This window comes from Lampris incognitus, chromosome 12 (assembly GCF_029633865.1).
Source record: "Lampris incognitus isolate fLamInc1 chromosome 12, fLamInc1.hap2, whole genome shotgun sequence".
NCBI classification, from domain to species: domain Eukaryota; kingdom Metazoa; phylum Chordata; class Actinopteri; order Lampriformes; family Lampridae; genus Lampris; species Lampris incognitus.
In genome coordinates, this window is record NC_079222.1 from 49,839,916 (window position 1) to 49,862,625 (window position 22,710).

General features: G+C 42.4%; 1 protein-coding gene across 2 annotated transcripts in view; it reads right to left on the reverse strand.

The window, feature by feature from the left end:
• Nucleotides 1-22,710, reverse strand: part of LOC130121976 (solute carrier family 12 member 2-like) — a 138,143-nt gene that overhangs the window by 94,734 nt on the left and 20,699 nt on the right. For both annotated transcript variants that reach the window (XM_056290975.1, XM_056290976.1), the window contains exons 2-4: nt 9,146-9,265; nt 6,134-6,209; nt 5,674-5,769 (exon numbers count right to left, since the gene is read on the reverse strand). In XM_056290975.1, coding sequence (XP_056146950.1) covers nt 5,674-5,769; nt 6,134-6,209; nt 9,146-9,265 — 292 coding nt within the window. The remainder of the gene's footprint in view (nt 1-5,673; nt 5,770-6,133; nt 6,210-9,145; nt 9,266-22,710) is intronic.

Genomic DNA, 22,710 nt, shown 5'->3' on the forward strand with positions numbered 1-22,710 from the left:
AGTAATCCAGGTAAGGAAAATAAACCTGGAGACATATCTTCATGCGTGCTCAGTAATCCAGGTAAGGAAAATAAACCTGGAGACATGTCTTCATGCATGCTCAGTAATCCAGGTAAGGAAAATAAACCTGGAGTCATGTCTTCATGCATGCTCAGTAATCCAGGTAAGTAAATCACAGAAAATTGAATGAGTTTAGTGGGAGAAATGTTTCATCACTTGGATGAGTGATGAAACGTGTCTCCCTCTAAACGTTGTGTCAACATCTCAACACAAACATCTCCAGTTTGATGACTCATATACTATACTATGACAGCGGGGTAGTGTTGGTTAAAATCACACATCTTGGACACCTGATTCCACAGGCAAACACCAGACGCTGGTCAGATGTCCTGTGAGAGCTCTGCTGTTCGGCAGGAAAACAATGGGAAGGTTAACTAAAAGGAACATTGGCTGCCCATATATATTCCAGGGAAGGTCAGCTATCTAACACTGTGAGTTAAAATGGAATTTGAATTCGGCCATTTTTATGGTCACATAGCAACAGGTGGCATCTGAGCAGTAGAGCTCATGATAGGACACATGATGCCGACAGCAGCTAACATGTTGGCAAGGAAATACAGGGTCATAGCACTGCTGTTATCCACTAAAAGCTAGCAACACTTTTAAAGTTCTAGCCAATGGGGGAAAGACTCAGCATCACGCTTAACAACTGACTTCTGCCCATTACAGCCATAGACAAGCACCATGGCAACACCTGCAGTCATGGAGGCTAACAACTGCCAGCTAGCTGAGACTAGTCCAGATTCCAGTAGTAAACATCACATTTTTATTTTATTTTTTTGGATTGTTCCCCCTTTTTCTCCCCAATTGTACCCGGCCAATTACCCCACTCTTCTGAGTCGTCCTGGTCACTGCTCCACCCCCTCCGCCAGTCCGGGGAGGGCTGCAGACTACCACGTCTCCTCCGATGCATGTGGAGTCGCCAGCCGCTTCTTTTCACCGGACAGTGAGGAGTTTCACCAGGTGGACGTAGCGCATGGGAGGATTATGCTATTCCCCCCAGTTCCCCCTCCCCTCTGAACAGGCGCCCCGACCGACCAGAGGAGGCGCTAGTGTAGCAACTAGGACACATACCCACATCCGGCTTCCCACCCACAGACACGGCCAATTGTGTCTGTAGGGATGCCTGACCAAGCTGGAGGTAACACAGGGATTCGAACCGGTGATCTCCGTGTTGGTAGGCAACGAAATAAACCGCTACGCCACCCGAACGCCTCATAAAAATCAAACTTGGTTGATGTTATCATGACCGCTCCAGATGGTCTGAGGTTCAGTCAGGAGGGGCAAGATTTGAATCTTAAACTCCTGCAATCGACAAAATAACGTGTGCCGACTGTCCGTGGCATCCGAATGTTTGTGAACATATTTTAACTGTTATTTCACCTTTTGAGCCATTATCAATGCCTTCTTTCTTTTCTCCCTTCTAATTTCAAAGTATTACCGATTTACTGTTTCTCTCTGAGTTTTGCAATGCATGCCCTGCATGTGTAAAGGTTCGGTTGCAGAAACATTTCTATCGTTAAAAAAAACCTGGAAATAAAATGGTCTCATTCAGTTGCCATCAAATTAGACTTTTCAATTTTCATGTTTCCTGGTTAGATAATGCCTGACATAACTAGCATGTTAAATTTCAGATAAAAATCATTTGCAGTGGCATTTAAATACAGCCATTTCAGTGTGGCTGGGGAGACATATAACATGATTAACTGTGTGGACTAAGTAAATGATTCTGTGAGACCTTCATTCGTGCGTATTTAAAGTCCAACCAAAATCTGAGATCTCATTTTCAAACTAAAAAATATAAATCAAAGTGATATCCTAGTCATTGTGATTTTAAATTCACACCCCTCACCCACTCCAGTCCAACGACAACAGCCCCAACCACACCTCTGGCAACCCCCCTACTCTCCACCCTGATACTCAGGCTGCACCCAAGACACGTGTAGAGGATGTGAGCCGGCTTTCTCTGAGACAAAAGAACAGGAAAGCACCTAGCCCAGATAGTGTCTCCCCATCCTGTCTTAAAGCCTGTGCTGACTCCAGCACAGACAAACTGGCTCCAGTCTTCATGCAGATCTTCAACAGATCCCTGGAGCTGTGTGACGTCCCCTCCTGCTTCAAACGCTCCCCCATCATCCCGGTCCCAAAGAAACCCTCAATCACAGGACTGAAGGACTACAGGCCTGTGACTCTGACGTCTGTAGTCATGAAGTCTTTCGAACGACTGGTATTGGCCCACCTGAAGAACATCACAGGGCAGCTGCTGGACCCCCTGCAATTTGCCTGTTGGCAAAACAGGTCAGTGGACGATGCAGTCAACATGGGACTGCACTACATCCTGCAACACCTTGACTGCCCAGCAACATATGCAAGGATCCTGTTTGTGGACTTCAGATCAGCGTTCAATACCACTATTCCAGAAATCCTCTCCTCCAAATTCTCCCAGCTAACTGTATCCCCTGCCATCTGTCTATGGGTCACCAGCTTCCTGACAGGCAGGAAACAGCAGGTGAGGTTGGGGGAAGTCACTTCTGGTATACCGGCAGTCAGCACTGGTGCTCCCCAGTGGTGTGTCCTCTCCCCACTGCTCTTCTCCCTCTACACCAATGCCTGCACCTCCAAGGACCCAGGTGTTAAAATATTGAAGTTTGTAGACGACGCAACTGTTATTGGACCCATCCAGGATGGTGATGAGTCTGCATATCGGCAGGAGGCTGCTGGTGTAGTCAGAACAATTTGGAGCTGAACATACTTAAGACTGTGGAGATGACAGGGGACTTTATGAGACACCCCTCAGCACTGCCCCCCCTCACAATATCTAACAGCCCTGTGTCAACCATGGAGACCTTCAAGTTTCTGGGAACTACCATTACCAAAGGCCTGAAGTGGGAGACCAACATCAACTCAATCCTCAAAAAAGCCCAGCAGGGGATGTTCTTTCTGCAGCAATTGAGGAGGTTTGGTCTGCCACGGGAGCTGTTGAGCCAGTTCTACATCACAGTCGCTGAAATCTGTCCTGTGCACATCCATCACAGTCTGGTTCGGCGCACAGAGCAACAAAACAGGATAGGAATAGACTGCAGCCAACAGTAAGGACAGCAGAAAAAAAGGATTGGCGCTCCCCTAATCCCCACCCCCCCACCCCACAGGACTTGTACACCTCTAGAGCCCGGAAACAGGCGGGCAGAATCAACACAGACCGCCACACCCAGGACACAGTCTGTTTGAACTCCTACCCTCTGGCAAGCACTACAGAGCAATGGGCACCAAAACAACCAGCAGACATAGGAACAGGTCCCCCCCCCCCCCCCCACAGGCCGTCTCTCTCATGAACACTTAACAGCATGGTGCAATAATGGACACCTATTATGTAAATATGACACTTTGTAAACAGCCCCCTCTGGTCAAGATGTCTCACCTACATATCCACGATGTGCACTACCTCTTTAAACCAGATGTGCAGTACAGACATTTCTGCAATACAAGTGTACAATTGTAAATACACATTCAACTGCTCCATACTGGTTACAAGTTATTGCTGTTGTAACATAGGTATATAATATTGTATGTAGTTGTGAGGTGGATGGTAGGTGAATATGTAGTGTATACTTCCTGTACATAAGATAACATAGTGTAATATAAGGGGAGTATATATTGTATATGGGCATGATGGGTTGTGGAGTATGGTATATGGTATAGTATATGGGCAATATAGAATATAAGCAATATGGTATAATATATGGTATAATATTTGGGCATAGGTCGTTGATTACTCAACCATACCAAAACCCTGTATAGTAGCAACACACCTGTTGTGCACACATGCTTGCCTCCAATGTACTGCTGTTGTTCAATTCTGGATAATAATAACAATCATAATAATAATGAAAAACTGTCAAAATATAAAGACCCTGAAATAGAGATTGAATGAATGTGGGGAATGAAAACCACAACAATACCAGTAGTGATAGGAGCCATGGGACTTGTAAAAAAAAGGGATGGAGAAATACACCCAATGGATCCCGGGTAACATCAGAATACAAAAACTACAGAAGATGGCACTACGTGGAACATCTCATATCCTAAGAAAGGCACTATCCATCAAATAGATGTCTACCTCATTCTACCCTTGGAATGGGCCCGCCCAGTTATTATGTTGTATTATGGCATGAAGTTAAAGCAAATGTGTATAATAATAATAATAATATTAATGCATTTTATTTGTGGACGCCTTTCAGAGCACTCAAGGACACCTTATAGAACACAGTGGGGAAAAAAAAAGTTTATTGTCACTGGTCAATAAACGTGTCCAGATGAACTAATTCAACCTTATTTCTTACCTGGATTATTGAGCATGCATGAAGAAAAAAAAATTTTTTTTTCTTCTTCTGCTTTTTGTATGAGTGATGTCTGCAAGAGCCAGGAGCTGCCTTGTACCAAAGTCACATTCCTCGTGTGCATGGGCACACTTAATAAAGCTGATTTTGATTTTTTTACTTCTAAAAAGAAAGTAAAGCATATGTTTGGACTGGTATGCTGAAACAGCATCTACTCCTCGAGCCCTGAGTGGGCATTCCCATGATGCTGTGTGGATACCAGCTGAAAGCAGGTGTTGCTGGAAGATGTTATCAGCTTCCCTGCTCGTACATGTGTGAATGATGTTATGGGGCAATAGATAGCACACTTTTTATTATTGAGTGGCACTTAACATGGCGAGACGCCAGCTGCAATTCAAAATCAGGAAGGACCGATCATGAGATTTGCTGACAGTCGATCAGCAAATCGACTGTTTCTCACCCGGTTGATGAACGCTGCCGGCGTTCACTGGCTAGTGTTAGCAGCACATTGTGGCTAGCCGCTCACATGGTCTTTGATCTGGACCTTCAGATCCATGAGGGTTAACGCTGGCTACAAAAACAAACATCCAAGTACTTACTCGGGCACTGTTCAGGATTGTTGGTATGGCTCCAGGCTTCAAAACCAGCATTGAACAGAAGCCACTTTGTTTGCCGAGCCCGGTTGATAAAGCACAGAGGAGCAAAGCGGAGGCTTGCAGCTGTGCACTGTAAACTCCAACGTGACACGCTTCCCTAAAAACCTCACCCATTCACCTTGGGTTCCTGCACTGGATGGAAGCTCATGCAGGGACTCCTCACCGCTGCACCGAGCTACAGAACATATAAACCTAGACACAGTAGGCTGGCTAGCATACCGTTACGTTGTGCTGTAGGCTACTGAACCTGCTCTGAAGGGCTGACCTTGGAAAAAAAAAAGGTCCTCAGAAACCGTCCTCCAAATGAAAAGCGGTGATTGGCTATTACCAGCTACGCAGATGGATCACCAAACACATGCATGTCAGTAGACGCCGAGATTTGTGCTGCTGTCGTGACAATAAAACAACCTAAAACGCACATTTATTCCTTCTGGATCATGATTTTGTTCCTCAGAAGAGGACGCAACACAGAAGAGAAGAGGACACAAAACAGACCCTGTACAGAGCAGATCTATAGTGTGATGAAAAACACGCATTTGGATTTTGGTTGGACTCTAAATTAAGATGGTTAACTAATCAAACTGAATCAGATTCCAGCTACTCGGTGTGACCAGGCGTACCTCCTCGTACAAAACCGTTGGTTGCGATGGCCGAGGTGGACAGGCCGGTGATGGTCGTCACAACTGTCGCCATGAGAACAATCACACAGGAAAGAGCTGTAAAGGAGAAGAGTACCAGCAGTTAGACGCGACAAAAAAAGGTCTGCTTTTAAACACAACTTCATGAGGGTGACAACATCTGCAGCACTATTCCACAGCACATCAAATGGTTCTGAATTTCTTTCATCCCCCATTACGACAACTGTTTGGCGCAATTCGCAGCAAGACAGCAAGTCACAGTGGACCACAAGTGTCACCTTGTGGCGACATTTCACATCGTACTGGGGAGGTCAAGAGGAGAGCAGAGGGGGTCAAGGGGACGCGTCCAAGAAGAACATGGGACCAGGGTGGTGAATCGTGTGTGAATTAAAACAGTAATTCACATGGACCCTTCAAGGTCTGTGTGTAGGTGTCAACTTACCAATCCCTGCTTGGCCCACAATCCACGACATGCGGATGAAGAGCATCACACCCCAAATGTTCAACATGCAGCGCACCTGCAGAGTTAGGATGGACGTGACGCAACAGAAAAAACATCAACTACAGAATAACTTTCTACATACACCGGCCCTGTAAAATGAGGACGGTGTTTATGGAAATATGTTTATCACCATCAACTATAGGTAAAATATCCCAATAAAATCAGAAGTTTCAACCGCTAAATACATCAAATCATCGAGGGAAACACTTTGGAAGAGGAGTTTTAGTTTCCTCCAGATTGATTCTTTTTCATTTCATTAAATGTTATAGATTGTAGTTGGCTTTGTAAAAATGCTTAAACAGCCTTGGTGACCAGGGAGAAGTGAGGCTCAGGTCTGGTTCAGCATGCCTCCAGCCCACTTAAGTGTTCCTGAGCAGTACACTGAAGTCTGTGGTTACGTTGGGGGTACAAGTGAACACACATAATACAGATCAAATGAAGTTTCACATTTTTCAGTGAAGATAATTTGAGAAAATAGAATACAATAGCCGAAAGAAGAAGAAGAAGAAGATAACACATTAGCTAAGTACTGCATATGAGTTCATTTACTGATGACAGTTTCCCTGCAAGTAGAACAAGTCCGTCCTCACCCAAAAGCAGAAAGAAGAATAATAGCTGCCAAGTTTATACTAGAGAGGAAGGAAGGGCTCCACATGTCAAAATACACGTAGGGAGATAAAACGCAGACACGTTCTGAATGAAATGTTAATCCCTGCTACCCTTACTTTTAAACACTCAAGTCCATTTCAGACCTGGTGTCGCACCAACAACTCTTCTGGGTTGTGGTCAGTGTAGTTCTCTTCTTATTAGTAGCTTAACATCGCACAAAATCCTGAGCCGAGTGTCCCGGATTTAGACAACATGTTTAATGTCAGTCTTGTGGACTAGTTCATACAATCTATATCAGAGATCACAATGTGTTATACTTCATCTTTGAAGTCCATTTTGGCCAATATGTGTATCTTAACGTCAATCATAAAGCTGTATGTGTATCTTTACATCAATCATAAAGCTATAGTATATGTATCTTTACATCAATCATAAAGCTATAGTATATGTATTTTTACATCAATCATAAAGCTTCCTCTAAGCTAATGGCTATCTCAGAATGAAGACAGCCATTAGCTGAAATGTATTTCAGTTGCTTTGTAAAGCTTGGAGTCATATATCTATAGTACTTCCTCAATTTACTGGATGCTCTCAAGCTGTTATCCTTAATGAAACCACAAGTGCTGGTCTTCCAGTATTTTGTTGTATAGCTGCTTGATTTTTTGAAGGTTTCACTGCTTATTTTGCTTTAAAGCACTTTGTAAGTCTTTAAGGAAATGTATTAAAAAATGTGTAAAATGTATTATGCAACTGCAGTTGATGTTTAGCGATACTGCATTCCGGCTTCACAATAACGCTCATTAAATGCATTAATGGAGCAACGTCAGACATTACTCTTGTCCTTTGTGTTGTCCACACATTGTGTACACTGCCCTTGTCTCCGGGGTCATCTATGACCCGCCTTCACTAGCCCTCTAAATTAAAGCAACTTACTTTGATTTTAAACCCAAAATCTATTCTGCATGAAGAAACAAGCTGTCATTCATCACAAACTGTGTGACTATCTGGGTTCTCCCTCCTCACAGTGCAGAAACTATACCATGACTATCTGGGTTTTCCCTCTTCACAGTGCAGAAACTATACTATTACTATCTGTGTTTTCCCTCTTCACAGTGCAGAAACTATGCTATGACTATCTGGGTTTTCCCTCTCTACAGTGCAGAAACTATACTATGACTATCTGGGTTTTCCCTCTCCACAGTGCAGAAACTATACTATGACCATCTGGGTTTTCCCTCTTTACAGTGCAGAAACTATACCAGGACTATCTGGGTTTTCCCTCTTCACAGTGCAGAAACTATACTATGACCATCTGTTTTCCCTCTTCACAGTGCAGAAACTATACTAGGACTATCTGGGTTTTCCCTCTCCACAGTGCAGAAACTATACTAGGACTATCTGGGTTTTCCCTCTCCACAGTGCAGAAACTATACTATGACCATCTGTTTTCCCTCTTCACAGTGCAGAAACTATACTATGACTATCGAGGTTGTCCCTCTTCAAAGTGCAGAAACTATACTATGACTATCGAGGTTGTCCCTCTTCAAAGTGCAGAAACTATACTATGACTATCTGTGCTTTCCCTCTTCACAGTGCAGAAACTATACTATGTATGACTAGCTGTGCTTTCCCTTGTCACAGTGCAGAAACTATACTATGACTGTGCTTTCCCTCTTCACAGTGCAGAAACTGTACTATGACTATCTGGGTTTTCCCTCTTCACAGTGCAGAAACACTGCATTTCATCAGCGGACACCACTCGGTTTTATTACAACACACCTGTCACACTTGTTTTCTTTACTAAAGTAGTGGTTTATTATTTTAATTATCACCACCATCATCATCATCATCATCATTATTATTATTATTGCTTATTGTACTGCGTAGGTGTAAAAATGAACTTTTTAGCAAGAGATAGATAGCACTTGTATAACCTAAGAAAGTAGAAGAAATGTGCAGAAAGTTTTTGTCTTTGGGTCAAACATGACCCTAAGACGGTTCAGTACCTTAGTGGTGTACAGCTTTCACAGAAATATGAACAAACACAATGTCTCACTTTTTCTACTGTCGGGGTCACTCTAGGAAAAGGCATCAAATTTCAGATTGAAAAAAATATCATTTAGAGTCTTTTCTCTGCTGTTAAACACTGCTATTGGTCATTTTCTTGACCCATAGACAACAGAAGGGTTAAAAAGAGAACAAAGAGGGAGGTTTAAAGCTAAGAAAAGTGGAAATGGAGATGCGTATATTTCATACCTATTGCAAGAAACTTAAGGAAATGAGCACATTGTGGTTGGGTGTGCGGTCAGGACTGCATGCAGAAGCAGCAGAGCCAACACTCACCAACACGCCCTTGATCCAGCCAAACTTCACCACTCCTTTGGATTCAGCCGCCTCTTTGGCTGCAGCATCCTCAGCCGCCGTGAGCTCATCCCCATTAGCAAAGCCATCTTCAAATGGCTCCTAAAAACATAACACAGTAGAATTAGGGGACCACAAGTCATTGTATATTCACTGCTACTTAAATGTGTGCCCTTGTCTTTCAACATCATTCAGTACTGATACTACAGAAAGATCAGAATAGTTTTACACCATATCAGAAAAAACTGTACCGCCACGCCACAGTTTTCTATTGTAATGTCATTTTTGAAACACTAGCCACAACACCTTTACACAGAATGTGAGGCCCGTCCTGTGTGGTGGACCAGCCATTGCTGCAACACACACACACTGCACCTCCTCATCCACTGTGCAACACACACACACACACAGCACCTAGTCATCCACTGGGCAACACACACTGCACCTCCTCATCCACTGTGCAACACACACACACAGCACCTCCTCAACCACCGTGCAACACACACTGCATCTCCTCATCCACTGTGCAACACACACACGCTGCACCTCCTCATCCACTGTGCAACACACACTGCACCTCATCATCCACTGTGAAACACACACACGCTGTACCTCCTGATCCACTGTGCAACACACACACACACACTGCACCTCCTCATCCACTGTGCAACACATGGCATCCTTCATACTTCTGTATTTCACAGACACCTTCATATATCTCCGTATTACTGCAAATGCAAGGGTGTACATCAATAGCCAGTAGGCAGAATTATCCTTGTGTCACCTCCTGCTGTAAAGGACAGTATCTTAACACATTTATTTACGAGAGAATCTTTGAGATCACTACTTTACCGTTTTTAACAAATGTGAAACACACAAAGCCGTGAGTCATATGTTTTCATATGCTCATACATGTTTCAAGTAATTTTAATGAACAATATATTACCAGCAACATGGAAGGTTTTTAGACAAAGTGTCTAAATTTGGTATTGTGACCTTCATTCTTGTGAACAATGGCTCCCAGGCTAGAAAACATAGGCGGAGAGTTTTTTGCACCACCTCCTTTCATCCATTAAATAAAACTGAACATAAAAGGCAGCCAAAATAATAGTTTAAAAAGCCTTGAGAACCCACTTTACTAAAAACACACGAAATAAAATGAACACTGTAACATGTTCACACTGATGTATTATTGGAATTAAACAAAGCTCTTTACAACAGACTCTCTAACCAACAAACACTTGACATTGTGTTATTGTTCAATACATATTTATCTAATGATATTTAATACTTAATATTAAATATTTACATTAATTATATAGTATATCTAAATATTAAATAAATATATTTATTATTATTTTTAGATTACATAATATATTAAATAAAATATTGAATAAAATATTAAAAGATATTAAATATTACATATTTATTAAACAAAATACTGTTCAATCCTATGTTCCACAGAGACACAAGAGAAAAATACTAAAATATTTGGGGTAAAGTTCTGATACCTCTGCGTGAGGACTTCCTGATTTAAATGCTAGCACACTTTAAAAGTGGCATACAGAAATCTAAATGTACTTTAACATAGCGTGCTTGGAGTTGATAATTCTCTACTGTATTTATTAAAGCCATTACTGCACCTAGTGAAGGCTAACTGAACTGAATTTCCTTCTGATCTACCACACTGACACGGCCATCTTCAGTTTATGACGTTTACTCAGTAAGACCATGCCATAGTACAGCAGACAGGGAGGTCTGGTGATACGGCACGGCTCGCCACACCCTCCATGTTATGACAGTAATCTGAACTTTCTGTTATTTGATTTATTTTGCATCACATGAACAAATTCATTTTCAGGCATTATTATGTAACTGAACAACACTTAACCATGGAGTTTGTTTTTTATTTTATTTTATGACATTTATGGACGTGCAAAAACGGATTTAATTCACAGGCAGATCACTTTTTAAAAAGTTTGATTCTATATCGGCCAATGCAGTGACTTCACACATTCTCTTTCTCATAGATAGTACACTTCGAAAAACTGATGAATAATGTAGGAAATTATGACCTTATCTAAATGTATTCCCCTAACCCGTCTTGCTCCTCTGCTTTATCTGGGATGGGGGAGAAATGGAGTGGATCTGAAATGGAATGGCTCTCTGTACACAAAGCAGCAGAGAGCATGTTATCTGATGTGGAGGATTCACTTGGGAAATTCATTAGAAGGTGCATCATTTCTCCTTTTAAATGTCCTGATTCAATGCATAACAGAAGGAGGAAAACTTGTCGAAAGTCACCATTATACTATGATGAATGTAGGATGTGGAAAAAGAAAAGGTGTGGCTCAGTCAGCAGAGTGGCTCTCTTACAATCTGATAAAGAGGTGTTATAAACTATCTAACACAAAGTGTTATAAATGATCTAACACAAGGTGTTATAAACTATCTAACACAAGGTGCTATGAATGATCTAACACAAAGTGTTATAAATGATCTAACACACGGCATTATAAACTATCTGACACAAAGTGTTAAAATTATCTAACACAAGATGTTATAAATGATCTGACACAAGGTGTTATAAACGATCTAACACACAGTGGTATAAATTATCTAACACAAGGTGTTATAAACTATCTAACAAAAGGTGTTATAAATGATCTAACATAAGGTGTTATAAATGATCTAACACATGGTGTTATAAACTATCTAACACAAGGTGTTATAAATGATCTAACACACAGTGTTATAAACTATCTAACACCAAGTGTTATAAATGATCTAACACAAGGTGTTATAAATGATCTGACACAAGGTGTTATAAATGATCTAACACATGGTGTTATAAATGAGTTATAAATTATCTAACACACGGTGTTATAAACAATCTAACACACGGTGGTATAAACTAACACACGGTGTTATAAACAATCTAACACAGTGGTATAAACGATCTAACACACGGTGTTATAAACAATCTATTACAAGGTTATAAACGATCTAACACAAGGTGTTATAAATGGTCTAACACACGGTGTTATAAATGATCTAAAACAAGGTGTTATAAATGATCGAACGCGGTGTTATAAATGATCTAACACAAGGTGTTATAAATGATTTAACACACGAGGTTATAAATGATCTAACACAAGGTGTTATAAATGATCTAACACAAGGTGTTATAAATCATCTAACAAAAGGTGTTATAAATGATCTAACAAAAGGTATTATAATTGATCTAACACAAGGTGTTATAAATGGCCTAACAAGGTGTTATAAATGATCTAACAAAAGGTGTTATAAATGATCTAACAAAAGGTGCTAAAAATGATCTAACACAAGGTGTTATAAATGATCTAACACACGGTGTTATAAATGATCTAACACACAGTGTTATAAATGATCTAACACACAGTGCCTCTGGCAGGGGTTCAGCTGAGCTGTGGAAGGAGGGCTTGGGTAATGCTCAACATCATTTCCTCTGAACCGAGTCAACCTGAATACTTTAAATGTGTTCCTCGGTGACTCAGAGTAGCATCACCCTGTGTGTGGCCGTTAGACAGGGCTAGTGTCGAGGACATGCGAGTAAAAAAGTCCATATTATCATAGGATCAAGGAGTTGTCGGCACCTTTTACTGGAAGACAAGATCCAGTGGCAGGGGCCAGGTTAGGGCATAAACTTGGATTAAAACATGGACATTTAGGAATCCAGTTCGGGTGGATGTGCGTATTATTGTGTGTGTTTGCCAATATCCATCCATCCATTATCTGAACCGCTTATCCTATTCTCAGGGTCGTGGGGATGCTGGAGCCTATCCCAGCTGTCATTGGGTAGCAGGCGGGGAGAAACCCTGGACAGGCCGTCAGGCCATCACACAGGGCCCACACACACACACACACCTAGGGACAATTTAGTACGGTCGATTCACCTGACCTATATGTCTTTGGACTGTGGGAGGAAACCAGAACCCCCGGAGGAAACCCACGCAGACACGGGGAGAACAGGAAAACTCCACACAGAGGACAACCCGGGATGACCCCCAAGGTTGGACTACCCTGGGACTTGAACCCAAGACCTTCTTGCTGTGAGGCAACCGCGGTAACCACTGCACCACCGTGTTTGCCAATATACAATACAATAAGACCAGCAATCAATCCAAAATATTAAAAATAACAAACAACACAAACAATCGTTGAGATAAGACCAGCTACCAGCTACAGTAGGGCTGTGTATTGGCGAGAATGTGGAGATACGATATGTATCACGATACAGGGGTTACGATTCAATATATTGCCATACTGTAAGAAAGGCGATACATTGCGATCTCACAGGCCTGTGTTCTTTGTGCTTATGCTACTTCCTGTCTCAGTTTACGCTGTTGGGTTGGAGTGGAAGAGTCAGATGGCTGAAGATAGATTACAACACTGATATCTAGCGGTCATGGGGCTACACACAAGACAAAATGTTTGTCATGAACCTTTACATGTAAACAATTTAAAATCGATATATTGGTTTTGAGAATCGATATAGTATCAAAAAAGACAATATCGCGATACTCGAGTGTATCGATGTTTTCTTACACCCCTAACCCACAGTGAGAAGAACATTTTAATTCTTGGCATGGAACCAGTCCAAAAGATTGTAAATTTTCCTAGGCGGGCAGGAAAATATTGCTAGGCGCCCTAGGGAAAAATAATAAAGGCTAGAGTGCCTCACTTAACACCTTTACGTCAAGTCACAAACAACTTCATCGCCACATAACAAGCAAGTGGCAACGTTTTTCAACAGGAGTCAAATTCCCATCCACTTTATTTCTACGTGTTCTCTTTAATAATCAATGTTATTAACAAGAACAATTTTCCAAACATATAATAACTGTGTAATAAGACCAGAACTCCTATCCCAATATGTCTCTATGCATGCTCAATAATCCAGGTAAGGAAATCCCAGAAAGTGAATCAGTGATCTGGACACAACTTTAAGTGGGAGAAACATTTCATCAACAATCCAAGTTACTTCGTCAAGCTGACAGCTGATATACCCAACCTTAGAAACAGCACAGTTGCATAACGACCAAAACCGGCACAACTGCGACACAACCAAAACCAGCGATCATATGCAAATTATAGTAATTAGAGTTAAAAATGCCACATGTACGATTTACAGGGGATTGGGGTCCAAAATCCTCTGAATAGTACACATGGCCATTTTAACTTTTCACAGTGGCTCGTGGACTCCAATGAGAGGATTGGGGACATGATATATATCGTTATATTGCACAGCCCTATCAAGTACTGCTCGTTTTCAAAACATGGAGATTTTTCCTTTCATTTAGGACTGGCCATTTTACTTTTCTCCTCAACTTCAAGGCAAAGAGTTTGCAAGCTCAACCTTCTAAGCTTTCACTCTTCCAAAGTAAACGGGTCTCCACAATAAATTACAAAATTCCATAACTGCTAGACTTCATTATAGAACCTTGGCTTATAAGGGATGGTCATGGTGAGTTCTCGTTTCTGATTGGTTGGTGGGTGTGTGTTAAAACTTTATATTGCACACTTAGTTCAGCTTAAGTTAAATCACTCTTAGGACGTCCGGGTAGCGTAATGGTCTATTCCATTGCCTATCAACACAGCGATCACCGGTTCAAATCCCCGTGTTACCTCCGGCTTGGTCGAGCGTCCCTACAGACACAATTGGCCGTGTCTGTGGGTGGGAGGCTGGTTGTGGGTATGTGTCATGGTCACTGCACTAGCGCCTCCTCTTGTCGGTCAGGCGCTTGTTCACGGGGGAGGGGAAACTTGAAGAAATAGCATGATCCTCCCACATCCTACGCCCCCCTGGTGAAACGCCTCACTGTCAGGTGAAAATGTACGGCTGGCGACTCCACATGTATCGGAGGAAGCGTGCGGTAGTCTGCAGCCCTCCCCAGCTCAGCAGAGGAGATGGAGCAGCTACCGAGACGGCTCAGAAAATAGGGTAATTGGCTAAGTACAATTAAGGAGAGAAAAAAAAAAGGGGGGGGGGGTCCACAAAAAAAAAGTGTAATCACTCTTCTAAAGTCATGCGCTGGCCACAAAGTTGCAAAAGCAAGCCCAGTAAAGATTCAAAGCGTTAGCTTAGCAGCCACCCTTTGCTTCATTGACTTATGATTCTGAGTCCAAAAAATTCAACGAAAAATAAGTGAATGCTTTTATTTTCCCATCCATCAATTCATCCATCCATTATCCAACCCACGTATCCTGTTCTCAGGGTCATGGGCATTTGATTTTATTTCTTAAAAATAACAAAAAAATGAATTCCCTAAAAAAAAAAAAAATAATTCTCTAGGTGTGAATGTGTCAGCCCTTTGATGGACTGGCGGCTTGTCCAGGGTTTCTCCCTGCCTGCCGCCCAATAATTGCTGGGATAGGCTCCAGCATCCCCGTGACCCTGAGCAAGGATAAGCGGTTTGGATAATGAATGAATGAATGAATGAATGAATGAATGAATGAATGAATGAATGAATGAATGAATGAATGAATGAATGAATGAATGAATGAATGAATGAACGAACGAACGAACAATTAGGATAAATATTGGTGTGGCCATTTCACAATTGAATGCTCTGAAAATGGACAAAGGTTTTTCAAGTGATGCCAAAGTTACTTCTATTCTGTTGGACAGGTAGCGAACCAAATTTATCAGTTTTGCTCACCCCCATTACTTAAGCGTGTGCATTTTTCTTGGGTTTTTACTTTCGTAGGTCAAATACTGTATGTGAGTTGGAAACACAAACTCCAATGGCATCCTGCTGTTAACAGCATGCTCAGACACGGCCTTATCGTCACCAACACACTCTTCCACCAGAAGAACAAATTAAAAACAACCTGGAGGCACGCTCGTTCTAACGTTCTAACATCTGGCACCTCATTGACTACATTATCGCCCGTCAAAGAGACCGATGTGAGGTACTTAACACCAGAGTGATGATCAATGCAGATGACTGCTGGACTGACCACCACCTTATCCACTCCACCCCGAGTCATACTCAACCCAGAGTGACCGCTGATGATGATGATGATGATGATGATGATGATGGTGAATGGAAGCAATATTTTACTAGATGAGTCAGTCATCTAGTAGAGAGGCTCAGCTACACCTGCAGATTGGTTCCAGTAGAATTTATGTCATGTCATACTTGCTTTTAAAAGAGGGTATCCATGCATACCAGGTTCTCTCTTCTATCAATCATCAGATTTTCTATTTTAGTATCAGGCATGTCTATAAGTAAGTGCCTGTTGACTTGTAGACATGTGACAGAAGTCCAGTCTCCAATCAAGGCTCATTATTATAGACTATACGTTTCGTAAAAAGATAAAGCATCTACATAATTTGACAATGCAGGAAAACTTCCCAGAAAAATTATAAAAATCAAATACATACGATGTCCACACAAAACTGGATTTTTTTTATTTTTAAATCTCACAACAATAGCAGTTTTGTGCTCTTTTGATGCCTGTCGTTGCGAAACATGATAAAAGAGGGGTGGCTTTGCCAGAGGGGAAGCACAGTGTGCCAGACCACCCCATGCACCTGCCGGCACAAAAAAATAAAAATGCCAAAATGGGCAAACGGGCAAAGTTATAAGAAAGGGCTAGTGTCTCAATCAGGCAACAGGGTTACTTATCCAATATGCTTCCCTATTTTAACAACTGATTTATAACATTGCCTCTTCTGGGATTAGAAATGTGGATCCAGTCAACGTTATTAATGGAAACATAGTTAATGTGTTTTCTCATAACTGTTTTGCACAATGTTTTTGTCTTTGTTTTTGCTTGTCTTGAGCCAACAGGTGAGACCCTGTGTGGGCTGGGCTGGCACGCTGTGCTTCCCCTATGCCCCAGCCCTACCTCTCTCCTCCCCGACCTTATCAAGTTTCTACTGACAGGTATCAGGATAGTATAGAGCTGTTATTGTTGTGGGACTTCACATAACAAAAATCCTTGTTCATTTGAACATTGTTTGTAGTTGATTTTTGCTGTTATTCTTTCTCGGGTGGTTTCCTAAATTGCCGAAACATATCGATGTAGGTTTTAAGTTGTCGTGAGACATTTAGGGTGAGCCTTGGGACTTCGGTGAACTCCTTGAGACGCATCAAATATCTAAGTCAACAGGCACCTACTCATAGGCACTCCTAATGTAAACAGAGTGTGCCTGATGAAGCAACAAGTGGAGTTTTGAGCGGGTCTAAGGAATCAAGCTCAGTCTAACCTAACCCTGGGGAGCTTAAACCCGAAACCTGACCGTGGACCATTGTCACAGAACTTTAATGAGCCTGGCCTGAAAACCCCCCTGAAGAGTGTTTTGTGTTATGTATTAGACCAGCGGTGGCTAACCATGTGCCATGGAGAGCCAAGTGTATGCAGGTTTTCATTTCAACCCGACTCCACACCAGGTGATTTCACTGATACATTCTTCCTCTTTGGTTGAAGGGTTGCTAATCAGTCAAATCACCCGGTGGGGAGTCCAGCTGGAATGAAAACCTGCATACACATGGCTCTACATGGCACATGGTTAGCCACCCCAGTATTAGACTATTACTAACTTTCTTATATCCCTAAAGGCTTAATTCATTGGTTTATCCAATGGGACTTATAGAAAATAACATCTACTGCAGAATTTTATTTTTTGCCTGTAGGCTATTCTCCATTTCTCATCATGTGGCCACCCAAGTACACTGTTATAGGCATTCATAATTATTTTTCCCCCTATGATGCAATGTAGGCTACAGGCTTATTTTGCGGCTTTTGAAAAATTATTTCCAAATACACTAAATGCAAAACTGAGCTTGCCTTTTTCTTTTTTTTTTAACAAAAATTATTATCCAGCCAGGTATCTCTTACTTTATTTCCCCAAAAAGTTTTTTTTTCACCTGAATTTTATAGGCTGCAATTTCACGTTGAGGGTGGGAAAAGTTCTGATGTGGCAGGATGAGGAAAAACACAGGAGACGAAGGCCAGTTTGAACTTTATTCCTCAGCTCCGAAACCAAACTGAAACAGGAACAACCCTGCACCAGCGAGCCCGGGAACGCAAACCACGCCCCCAGCTCACAGCCCTGCTCTGGGTGAGAGGCATAGCCCCTAGTGTCCGCCACACTGATATGATTTATCTTGGTTTCATCAAAAACAATACCATTTTAAGGGGTGTGTGTAGACTTTTATATCCACTGTATACCTTACTGCAGGTCTTTTTGGGCTACTGTATTTGTTTCATTAGTAGGCAAAACAGTAAATCTGTTAGTTTTTTATTTTGTTTTTGTTTTTTTCCTGGTTTCTTTGCGTACACTACATCAAGAAGCCGGTAAAGCTGGGGGAAAACTATTTAGAATCATATTCTGTCAACACCCAAGATTCCCACATTCATGAAAAGGGTCCAAAAGTAAAAAGACCTGCCTCACTATAAAAGGTCAATCAACTTGAGCCAACTTTCCCAAAAATCTAGAGCATATGGAAAAATACTCAATAGCAAACTATTCTGCCCACATTTATAATGGCTGGCCTGACAGTAAATAAACAAGCCCTTGTGCATAACTCTGTAATCATGATCAGTAGGTAACAAATTGAAAATATATTTTGACTGGAAGACAAAGATCTTACAGGGTTGACATGCCATTAAAATATTTTGTCATTTTAAATCAATATTCCACTTAAAGTGATTCAACAGATCAACGTTTCACATTTCTCATAAAATATTGGAATATTACACATATATTGGAATGTTCTGCCAAATTCGACACTTAAAATACCAGTAACTCTTTCAATCATTTTCTGACTAATTGCGAAAAAAAAAACAATGTCAAGGACGGGAGATGAAGAAAGAAAGAAAAAGTTTTAGCTGTAAAGAAATGCTACACTAATTTTCAACCATAGAATAGTCAACCAATAGTCGCCTGCCACCCAATGACTGCTGAGATAGGCTCCAGCATCCCATGACCCCAACTGACCTTTCGCAAAGTACCGCCCCAGAACAGTGCTTGTCCAATCCTACCTTAGCAACGGTCCGTCAAGCTTTCAAACACACGGCAAAATGCTGAAACGGTGTGCCTATGAGATCTCCAAATCGGATACTAGATATCTGAAAAGTTTGGAGGGGGTGTAATTTTCTTTCCCTTCCCGAAACCCAGAACGCAAGAAGAGCAATGTCGGCAATAGATTTGGCAGTATAGCAGACCCCATGGCCAGCTTAATCCATCCAAAAATCAACAAAAATACCTGTCTGCTCCACGCTAAGCTTGCTACTAGCTATAATTGATAGCTAATACAGCTAATGTATTATTACTGTTACTTTTACCCACACAATGCGCTGATTTCTTCCTTCATGCTTTGGTGTTTTCCGGCTACTTCCTGTATAGTTCTGAAATGCTTGACAGGCATAGCAACAGTAACTAAGGGGGGCGGGACTTTGCGGACTTTTCAATTGGGATAAGCGACTTGGATAATGGCTGGATAATAGTCAACCGTACACTAGTCATAGGGTTTCCATGTCTTTAATGTCCAGCAGACTCTGCGTTATCTTCTGTATCTCCGTAGCCAGCTCTGGAAGGCCTGCTTACTTCCGTGGGCCACTGACATTTTGCTGATGTCACTGTGCCGCGGAAGAAGTACTGCTGAAAAACAGGGAGTTACATCTTTATTTTGATTCTCGATCAATGGGGAGTGCATCCCAGGTTTCCTGGAACGGCACAGCAGGCACATTTCTGGAAACACACTCAGCTGTTGTACCTGAGATTGTTTGAACAGTAAAATTATCTCAGCATGGCTCCACTGAAAAACCTTTGGACGACTACCTACCATTCAGCACAACTTGTATGAACCAGAATATAGTGCGGACGAAATCTGACGAAGACAGGCTGCTGCTGCAGTGGCCGAACAGACAGCTACAGCAAGCCGGAGGAGAGAGTGGCCAAACAACACAAAGGCTGACTTTTTATAACAATGACAAAGTATCGAGAGCTTCACACAGCGGAGCAAACTTTACCATGACTTGTCCACGCTGGACGTAATCACACAAACAAAAAGGCAAGGTCAAAGAAGGCTGAATCAGTTCATCTGGATACAACGCTGATTGACAGATATGTTTGATAATTCAACTAAGTGACATCTTCAGTCTAAACTGACTGCAGGTATCCCACCCTCATAAACATCCATCCATCCGTTATCCGAACCACTTGTCCTGCTCTCAGGGTCGCGGGGTTGCTGGAGCCTATCCCAGCAGTCATTAGGCGGCAGGCGGGGAGACATCCTGGACAAGCCGCCCGGCCATCACACAGGGCTGACACACACACACACACACATTCATAGCTAAGCACAATTACGATGGTCGATTCACCTGACCTATATGTCTTTGGACTGTGGGACGCAGACACGGGGAGAACATGCAAACTCCACACAGAGGATGGCCTGGGATGACCCCCAAGGTTGGACTACCCTGGGGCTTGAACCCAGGACCTTCTTGCTGTGAGGCGACCACGCTAACCACTGCGCCACCGTGCTGCCCCTTTTATAAACAATACAGTACAATACAGGGGCATAACGACCCAAACCAACGACCACTTTCATATGCACATATAGGTGTGACCATTAACTAGAGTTACAATGGCTATGTGTACTATTCACAGAGGATTGGGGAATAGTTGCAATCACAGCATTGTAAGATGGTGACAGATGTGCTCTTAGCCCCCCCCCCCTGTTCAGGGATCGTCGTTCCCTCTTCACATAGATGGCCTCTTTGACTCCCCGTTCAAACCAGCGTTCCTCCCTATCAAGGACGTGCACATCCTCATCCTTGAAAGAGTGGCCACTGGCCTGTAGATGGTGTAGACTGTGCAGCCCTGGTCTGATGTGGTAGCTCTCCTGTGTTGTGCCATGCTCTTGGCAAGCGTCTGTTTAGTTTCCCTCATGTACCAGTCACGGCAATCCTCCTGGCACTTAACAGCGTACACTATATTGCTCTGTTTGTGCCAGAGGACCTGATCCTTGGGGTGGACCAACTTCTGCCGCAGCGTGTTTTGGGGTTTGAAAGCAACTGAGACAAGGTGTTTTGAAAATATGCATCTCAGCTTTCCCGACACTCCCGGCAGATACAGATACATACTGGTTTACACTTAGGCAGCTGCTGTCCTTCCCCTCTCTTCGATTGGCTGGTGCACTCCCCATTGATGCAAGAAACGTAGAGATGTTACAGGTCAATACGATTAACTCAATGACCTGTAACACCTCCACGTTTCTTGCATCTCTTTGCATTTCTTGCTAAATCCCCAAGGATGAGTAGGGAGTCTGGATATTTACACTCCATGTTTGTAATTTGATCAGCCAGGTGTTTTAACGCCTCTTTAACACAGGCCTGGGTTGGGATACAGACACCGTCCACAATAACTGATGAAAATTCCCGTGATGAATAGAATGGTTTACAGTCAATGGAAAAGGTGAGGTAAGTGAGGGCTGCATGATTTCTTCAACACTGTGACATCCGTACACCAACCTTCGTTTGTGTAGAAACATATGCCCCCTCCCCGTCCCCCCCCCCCCAATAGCTCCATTTCGTGGTAAGCTCGGAGGAGTTGGAACTGCGGCAGATGAAGTGTACTGTTCGGTATGTGCTCACTAAGCCAGATTTCATTGAGGCACAGGGTGGCAGATCTGGAAAAGTCAGTTTTTCCATTTAGGATTAGCATTTCATCCATCTTGTTTACCAGAGGGCGACCATTCACCAGGTGGATTGATGGGAGCGCAGTTCCAAAATCCCTGCTGTCGCAGTTTAACAAGCGCACTGGCTCATTTTCCCCATCGGCATCTCCACCGGAGCCCACACAGAGCCAAAAACTCAGCAACACTTTCACTAAAACGTTCAGTTAAAGACACACATTTGTCCAGTGGACAGTTGGAGGCTTAAAGGTTCTTCCCTTTGCTTGTGATCAAACCCAAAAAAATTTGCAAAAACAGAAAAAGCACAAGGAAGCGTAAAACTGAGGCGACCGTCCTTCATCGTCCGAGGTCTGATGTAGGATTTCCCAAACTCGAGTTTTTTTCAGCGGTGTTTTGTCTAGCTGCCTTCAGTCTCTTCTGAAACAAAATTTGTCTCCTTGCCATGACGTACAGCCATATACCGAGAACCAAAAACACCATCGCTTCAATATCCTCCATTGTTCCTGTATGTTGCGTGGAAGACGATGTCACAGCAGCTTCACATGGCTACGCTGTGACGAACTTATACGATATAATCACTATATACAAACTAAGTCCAGTGTTACAAAGTATTTAATGAACTTCAGCTACCACCGTTATGTATTAAAATGTGTATGCTGTGTATGTGTATTCGGTATCTTTCACTGTTTGCAAAGTCGCCACCACAGACCGTCTGTCTGGCCATTCAACCAAGCTACCGGTTGTTTCTGGCTTCACTACCACTCACTGGTTGCAGACTTCAAACATATTTTAAAGGGTGCCCTGTTTTTGTTTTCTATGGTGGGAGTTGTCTGTGTTACATACCGTTACATTGTA